Source organism: Hemitrygon akajei, chromosome 11 (genome assembly GCF_048418815.1).
Source record: "Hemitrygon akajei chromosome 11, sHemAka1.3, whole genome shotgun sequence".
In the NCBI taxonomy this organism is placed as follows: Eukaryota; Metazoa; Chordata; class Chondrichthyes; order Myliobatiformes; family Dasyatidae; genus Hemitrygon; species Hemitrygon akajei.
Window position 1 is genome coordinate 142,487,514 of NC_133134.1, and position 9,283 is coordinate 142,496,796.

The 9,283-nt window shown below is 36.1% G+C and overlaps 1 protein-coding gene across 1 annotated transcript in view; it reads right to left on the minus strand.

The window, feature by feature from the left end:
- Positions 1–7,183, minus strand: part of LOC140736087 (peroxidasin homolog) — a 232,962-nt gene extending 225,779 nt beyond the window's left edge. The window contains exon 1 of the mRNA XM_073061837.1: positions 6,454–7,183. Coding sequence (XP_072917938.1) covers positions 6,454–6,614 — 161 coding nt within the window. The 5' untranslated portion in view covers positions 6,615–7,183. The remainder of the gene's footprint in view (positions 1–6,453) is intronic.
- Positions 7,184–9,283: the final 2,100 nt, after the last annotated feature.

Sequence of the window (9,283 nt, forward strand, 5' to 3'; positions counted from 1 at the left end):
CCAGTTCTACTATTCTACAGTTCAGAAAAACCAGGCAGCCGAGGATCTAAATATCAGCCCCCTGCAGGGAACAGTCCTAGCTTGGACTCTCTTCAGGGCTTTTCTGAAGGATTACACTTGTGTTTGTGGATGATGTGGCATTAACTACACAAAGATCTGCAAAGGGAATGAGTGAAGTCTATTGAAGGGTCACCAATTCCTGATGGTTTGTAACCTCACAGTAAGCTAATGATCCCCACATTTCAAAAAAATAAAATGAAGTACTGAAAGAAAAAGGTAATAGCTTTCTATTTAATTTTCTAAACCATGTCAAAAATAATGAGTATGTGAATAGGGGATTAAAAGCAGTAGTGATAAAAAAAAGATCAGTAAATTAATGCCAATACTGTGCATAGCCCTATAAATGTTATACCTTTGGGAATAGAAAACTGCAATCTTTTAAATAGTGATAAAACTTGAGTAAAGCTATAACATTAAATAATTCACTCTTTATAGTTGACAATATGTAGCTTTGGAGATCAGCATTAAACATAGAAAATGAAGCACAACAGACACGTAGGCTAGAGATTCAACTGGATCATTCCACTGTAATTCCAGTTCCCTGCACCCAATTCACATTTTAATGATGTAATAGCTTCTAATTTTACAGTTAATTTTGACAATGTTGCTTTGTCTGGAAATGATTCCTTTTGCAGCTTTAGTGTTTATGTTAAACTGATAATCATAATCAACGTAAAAGATTGTTTCCACTAGCTGGAAACAATCTTTCACTAATTATTCTTAAAACTTATACAAATTTAAACATTTTCATTGACCGCCTTCCACTCAATTTCTCTGTTCCTGCAAGGAATAGGAATAATTTTTAAACCTCTCTTTAATTATGACCACCGCCTCAACTCAGCAAACCAATTTTGCATTGCATTTTTCTCATACATTGTATATGCTTTTGATAATGGAATGATCAAATCCATGACATAATTAAACATTATTAAGAATTGACTTAATTATTCCCCAAAATGCATAAAAATAAAGTCTAAAAATAACTAAGTTACCAAAATGTTTTATTAAAGAATCTTACTTTCACAAGGTGAGATAATAATCATCTTGAACAGCAAAATACTTTCCCACTTTTGAAACTTGCATTTAGATTTTCGGCCTGTGTTATTTCAAGACTGACACTAAATGATTTAAAATAAATGGGTTATGGATGACATTCAAATTAGCCAATTTGAAAAATCTATGGTTTAATATTTATACCAAGCATTAATAGGTCAAGCATAACACAAGCCAAAGGCAAAATGGATCGCTTCAAATTCCTTCTCTACAACTGCAAATGCAAGCTTTACAAAATGTAATTGTTACTCAATGAGTCCAAATTGTTAACAGTTTGAAAGGAATATTGCAAGGTGATGTGGCCTTTATTTCTTTGAACCATGTTAAATAACAATCTGAAATATCATGAAAGCATGGAGAGTGTATCACAGGACTTTAATGAGCTTATGTTATTTGTACAGAAATATGTAAAGTCCAGTTTATAAATGTGTAGCAAGATGAAAATTAATGCTGGTCCCTCTATTCCAATCTAATTTAGTTCTATGCTAATCTGCAACCTGAATATGAAAAATTAATCAAGATTTAATTTCATCATGATTGCAGAATTTTTCATTCATCCTCCTACTACCTATAAATACACATACACTATGAATTTATTGTTTTATAAGTTTGTCACACCTGCATTTATACAACAGTCTTATAAGTGGTTAACAATCCAATCACAGGAACATAGTCATACCAAAATTAATTATGAGCCAAACAATGAAATAATACACTAGCTGGCACTAGCTTAGAAAGAAGTTTGGAAATAGAGAGAAAAAGTACCCATTTTATATAACAAGCCTAATCCCACATTCAATGAAGTTACTTTCTGAATATCATCATTATGTAAATACAATAGCCAATTCACACACAGCAAGGTTCCCCAAAATGAAAAATTATAACAACCAGGTTATCTGTTTTAATGCTGGATAAATGTTGATCAACTTGGCAGGATAGTTTAGAGACACAAGAAATTGCAGATGCTGGAGTCTGGAGCAACAATCTGCCGGTGGAACTCAGCGGGTTGAGCAGTACTTGTTCAGGGGAAGGAATTGTTCTTGTTTTGGGGTGAGAAGTTGACAATTCCTTTTCCTCCAAAAGATGCTGCCATGAATCCCTTGTGTTATCTATTGCCACGATAATTCCCTGCTTCCCTTCAAAACAGATCCAAGGAGTCTTTAACTCAGAGAGACTAGGAGCATATATGGCCTCTATCCAAATACCAAAGGTGAGCATCATCAAAAATACTGCACTGAAATGTTAGCCAAGACTTGTGTTCATAGTTCTAGAGTTAAACGTGAATCTATAAACTTCTCACTCAGAAGGATTTCTTACAGCCATTTGATTCATAGCTGATGGCAAGAGAAGTTAATGGAAGTTAGTTGACACAGCTGACAATCAGGAGCAGTGCAAAGGAAAACTGGGATGTAAACTGAGTGGCCACTTTATTAGGTACCCCAGCTCCTTAATGCAAATATCTAATCAACCAATCACGTGGCAGCAACTCAATGCATAAAAGCATGCAGACATGGTTAAGAAGTTGAATTGTTACTCAGACTAAACATCAGAATGGGGAAGAAATGTAATCTAAGTGACTTTGATTGTGAAATGATTGTTGGTGCCAGACGGGATGCTTTAAATATCTCAGAAACTGCTAATCTCCTGGGATTTTTACACACAATAATCTCGAGTTTACAGAGAATGGTACAAAAAAAAACACCCAGTGAGCAGCATTTCTGTGAGTGAAAATGCCTTATTAGTGAGAGAAGTCAAAGGAGAAAGATCAGACTGGTTGAAGCTGACAGGAAGGTGACAATTTACAACACTAGCTTGCAGAAGAACAACTCTGAATGCACAACATATCAAATCTTAAAGTGGATGGGCTACAGCAGCAGAAGCCCACACCTAGTTCCACCCCTGTACCCAATAAAGTGGCCACTTAGTGTATTTGACAGATAGATAGATAGATAGATACTTTATTCATCCCCATGGGGAAATTCAACTTTTTTCCAATGTCCCATACACTTGTTGTAGCAAAACTAATTACATACAATACTTAACTCAGTAAAGAATATGATATGCATCTAAATCACTATCTCAAAAAGCATTAATAATAGCTTTTAAAAAGTTCTTAAGTCCTGGCGGTAGAATTGTAAAGCCTAATGGCATTGGGGAGTATTGACCTCTTCATCCTGTCTGAGGAGCATTGCATCGATAGTAACCTGTCGCTGAAACTGCTTCTCTGTCTCTGGATGGTGCTATGTAGAGGATGTTCAGAGTTATCCATAATTGACCGTAGCCTACTCAGCGCCCTTCGCTCAGCTACCGATGTTAAACTCTCCAGTACTTTGCCCACGACAGAGCCCGCCTTCCTTACCAGCTTATTAAGACGTGAGGTGTCCCTCTTCTTAATGCTTCCTCCCCAACACGCCACCACAAAGAAGAGGGCGCTCTCCACAACTGACCTATAGAACATCTTCAGCATCTCACTACAGACATTGAATGACGCCAACCTTCTTAGGAAGTACAGTCGACTCTGTGCCTTCCTGCACAAGGCATCTGTGTTGGCAGTCCAGTCTAGCTTCTCGTCTAACTGTACTCCCAGATACTTGTAGGTCTTAACCTGCTCCACACATTCTCCATTAATGATCACTGGCTCCATATGAGGCCTAGATCTCCTAAAGTCCAGATATGAAAGTTCTCAGATTTTAGGGTTGGTGATTATTGCAATAGGGAAAAGCTAATGGTTTTGAAAGTCTGGATAAATCAGGATGAAAATAGAAAGCAATACTTAACCAATATACTTTTAAAAGCCTTCTTGGAAAAACAGTATATGTATACTTGCATTTAAAGCATTTCATAAGACATAGTGCTTGTTCACATCAATTTCTCCCTCCAAAGTAGGACCAGGCTGAAATATACTTGGATCACACATTTTTGTTTATAACACAAAAGGGAGATCATTCAGCTTATTACTGTATACCTGTATCCCTGAGCCATAAATGAATCAAATCAATTTCCTGCTAAAATTTCAGCAGTTAAAAGTTGAAGATTTCCAGGAAAAGATAGCAATGCAGAAAACAAAGCTTTTTTAATATGAAGTTAAGAAAAACACATGAACTAATGCCAAATAGAAGTCTAGTAAGGGATGGCAGTATACTCATAAAAAGGCATAAAATTATAAGCATTAAATCAAGACAGCAAATTTTGGTGGATAATGAGCAATTGGGACTGAATGGATCCATAAATGATTCAAACAGAGTTGATCAAAATATACTTCCAACAAAATACTATTAACCAGAGTCATAGTATACAGTGTAAATTGCAAACACAGTGATGCATATCTGGTGCACATTGTTCATAAGAGTATCATGGGACAAATACTTTGAAAATTTATCAATGTTAATGTAAAGAAAAATTTAATACAAATATTTTTGCATTTCATTTGTTTGAGTCTTGTAGGCCCCAACAAGCATGCTGGGCTTGGGAAGGGGACTAGAAAGAGGATGTTGTCACAAAAATAAACAAAATTTGCAGTTTAGCAAAATATGTGTACTTTCAATTTAAGCAAGTTCATATTAATCCTTCACTATCTTCAGAGGCTTTATTTGAAATAAAAGTAAACCAAGGTGGCAAATTTAATCTTTAAATAAACCCTTTCTAAGACTTCATAATGCACACCTGCAGGCCTACAAAGATAGAAGTCCAAACCATACTGCTATTAAAATGTTTATTACAACAATAAATAGATAGAGAGCAATTCTATTTAACTTATTCTTGGAACAAATTTTTATCATCCATCATCCATGGTCAGATGTAAAGAACATCTAAGTATTTTTATTTACTAAGTACAAACGACTACACCAATCGTATACTTACTGATATGGTAATACATAACGGGAAAATTATAGAAGGTAGAATGTCAAGGCTCACATCAAGTTTGAATTAGCTTCTAGATGAGGGTGAGAAATAAAAACTCGGATTATCAATCTACTGTCCAGAGTTAAGGTCAACACATATTTGTTGATGCTTATTGGCTTCTGTAATGTTTGTTTTAAAATACAAGCCTCTTAAGGAGTGATTGTGTGAATATATATGAATTGCTAGTCAAGACTTTGTAAGTCCGGCTCTGCAATCTATTATAATTGATAGTTCCAATTAATCTAAAGTTACCCTTCCAGTCTACTTGTCCTAATTTAGTCAACACAGACACTACAGGACCATAGTCTTTGTTCTCTAGTGTTATCCCTCCTTGCTGCTTTGAAAGTTAGTTAGAATTCTGACAATGCATTTACAGTCCTACACAAAACTAGGTAGCACACGTGCAAGATAAAGGTTAACATGATTCACCAAAAATAACTTATTTTGAAGCACTAAAAATTATAAAGTATTGCAAACTACTTCTCAATTTTTACTTTGGGATGACATATTTATTAAGACGGTGTTAGAATTTGCTACTTTTATGCCAATGGGAAAGATTTGAGTGTTCTGTGGAATCTCGTGCACTTTTCAGGAAACTCACCAAAACGTTTTCTATTTTATCGAGTTTTGGTTCTTGCTCATCAAAGCAGCTTACTTCTGGGTTACACATAAAAACAGTATTATGAGAAAGTTTGAAACTTTCTCATCTGCTCTCAGCCAAATCACCAGAATCCAAGTGCCTAGCACCCAATAATAAACGACTGGAATGAAAGCAGTCTTGTTAATATTCCGATGATCACTTTGCAGGAAATTTCATGAACTTAACCATGCATAAACCCCAAAAAATATACAACCTAGTAGCTAATATGTAAAAGTATTTCTCATTTGTGCTGAAATATTGCCACTGTTGGCATGGAGTCCTTGACTGCAAAACTAGCAATATCATTAAGTAAATTCCGACTGATAATTCCTCAGCCTGGAGAAGGAAAACTGATGGTCCACATCTGGCAAACCTTAATCAGCGGAAGAAACCCACAGAGCTTATCTGGTAAACCTCAATTAAAACAGGGGGAAAACCGATGGCAACGCTTAACGGAAGAAAGTGGGGAATCCAAGATATAATTTCAAGAAACAAACAGTCTTTACAATACCTTCATTAACTGCTACAGGAATCGGATTGCTGACTTGTACGTAATTCTTTAATTAGTAGTTTCATCTACTCCCTCCGTAAACTGCGGTGAACTATCGTTCCACAAACCACGGTAACATTTTAAAACTATAATCGTGATCGACCAAATAAACTCCTTAATCAAAGCTCTTCCACACTCCTACGAACTCTAAGTATAATCGATGGATTTCGAGTACTTTTAATTGATCCACAAAATTTGGAGTCCGTCGCTGATCGGAAAGCAAATCAGGAGTACACCGGCTACTTACAAAATAGTTGTCTGTGCAGAAACTTCGGGGACATTTTCCAACATTAAATGCATGCACCGCACAGTCGTCCGAAAGCAAAGACATCGGCTGGGGCAAGACGAACACAAAGGAGAGAAAAATAAAAAAACGTTCACTAAGAACACAAAACATTTTGCCGGCATGATGAAGCAGCGCCGATTTTGCCTGAGCACCAATGGTCAGATTCAAGCCCAACTTCGAGGAAAGAACCTATAGGAAGCACGTGTAGCCTATCAAACCAGTCAGTTTCAACCCGGTCACTTCAAAGTCTACTCTTGCACACCATCCAGTATTAGAATTTACTGAATGTCCAGATAAGCCTATGAAATTAATATTGTTGCTATTTGCATATATACTTATTTTACCTATCTATAGGTGGTTTTATACTACTTATCAAATATGGCTAACCAGATTAGTGATTGGGATAGTATGTTCAGAAAATTCAATATTCAAGCAACTTAAAACTACGATGAATTAAAAATAATTTGTTGGTGCATACTGAAATGTGCTGTGTTTTAAATATGCTCTTAGTTTTATTTATTTAGTGTGTGTAAACTGATACCCATAATAATGTGTGCACATGAGCCGCCTGGTGGTTAAAATGTTCCTCTTTCAAACATAAGGATGCTAGCTAAATTAGCAGTTTTGTTCCATTTCACGTATATAAAAATAAAGGATTCATAAAACTTAAATATAATGTAGTTAATAAAAACCCAACATTCGTAAAACCTGAACTTCAGCTTTCTGAATAGATGCCTGCTCTACAAAAGCAAATGCAGAAAATATTTCCACTTTGAACTGATTGTTTCGCTTTCCACGGGTCCCGTATATAAGAGCTTTCTGAAACGTTGACCTTTACTATTTTCATGGGTGCTAACCGGCCTGCTTAATTTCCCCAGCATTTTCTGTGTTTCAGATTTCTAGCATTTGCAAGTTCACCCTCGCTCCCTCCCCCTTCACCCCACAGCATAAATCTGATGGCAATTTACTGCACGTAAGTACATCTTCACATGTCTCTGAAATGCCCCTAAGTATTTTACACAGCTAAGTGTAGAAATATACTTTTTGTCAGTTGAGAAATGAACTTTCCATGACTGAGATCATGAAAGCCTCCAGATAATTCTTTTGAATTGTTTAAGATACTTAATGGATTTGATAAGGCAGAGAATGTAAGAAAATCCCATGGGTGGAAATAGCCAATACAGAATAGCATAACGATCATTACAACCACAAAATTCAAGGACCAAGTCATACAAAGTTGTAGACATGGGACATATTTTCCCTCAAAAATTGATTTAAAATAACTTCACTAACAGTTGATACCAACAGCAACTCCCTATAAATTATCGATGTACATTACCAGTTCGTATATGAGTACACTTGAAACATCCATGCATTAAGAAAACTTTCCATTAGACTGACAACACAATATATCCCATAATTCTACAATTGCAGTAATAATCCCAATACTTTCCACTTGTGTTCCAAGAGGCCATCCTCTTTATCCTTCATTTAAAAAATAATTAAACAATGGGTTCATGGTATGCAATGCAATGCATCCATAGCAATGTCCAGCAAGCAATCCAAATAGTCTATATTCAAATTCATTCCTATTTTGTGGTCCTTTCTCACTTAATTGCAGTTTAAGAGCCTTTGATTGAGGCAGGACTGTTCACTCACATCTTCCTATACTCTTCCTGATCATCATCATGTGCCATGTCATATTACTTAGGCGATCATGGTTACCATGATTGTTCTGGCAAATTTTTCTACAGAAGTGGTTTGTCATTGCCTTGGTTGGTGACCCCAACCATTATCAATACTCTCCAGAGACTGTCTGCCTGGCATCACCGGTTACATACCAGGACTTGCAATATGCACCAGCTGCTCATACAACCATCCAGCTCCTGACCCTGATTGGGTGATTAAGCTGGTGCTACACCTTATCCAAGGTGATCTGCAGACTAGCAAAGGGAAGTGGAACCTTACATCTCCTTTGGTAGACATGCATGTCCACCCCACCACCCAACAAAAAGAACTCTAAGAACCATCTTTAAAAAAACAGCACAATTTAATCAAATTGGAATAATGGGGGATGCAAACAGCCACTTACATTAATTTTCAACTATATTCTCCTGTCATTTCCGCTAATTCTATAAATACCTTTATGAATCAGATTAACTTAAAGACCAGAAGGGTATTTTTAGAACATTGATTATTTATCCATATCTATATTGTTAAGACTATGATATCCATGTCCCCCTGCATCAGTTGATGTTTTAACTAGAGAAGTACTGTACTGCAAGATTTCCAAGATAAACTTAGCAGTCAGTTCAGTTAATAAGTCTAGCCTGCCCTTGTCCAATGAAGTCTACCTGGAAGGAGAACATCTTTACTCACAGGCTGCCATATGATCATGCACAAAGCAACAAAAATGTATTTAAATGCAGGAGACAAAAGATTATTCTTGCAAATAAAAACAATTTGGCACATTAAAACTTCACATAATCTCTGTTGTGCTTATAGTTATCCCTTGGATTTATTGCTGCTATAACATGTGCAATAAAGTTTTCATCCACATCTGTATATTCCTATCATTACCATATTAAGTCTACTTTTATGTGTGTCAGTATATTGCAAGTCAGCTCAGCTATTGATGGGTCATGTATCTAGTTTCTGCCTATTGCAGGAAACACAAAGTAAGCAAAGGAAGACACCAAGCAAACCTTTTGTATATGACTGCTTCAGTGCTTGAATAAAATTCATGTAAATACCACAGAGGCAAGCTAATATGGGTCCATTTGCCATTAAA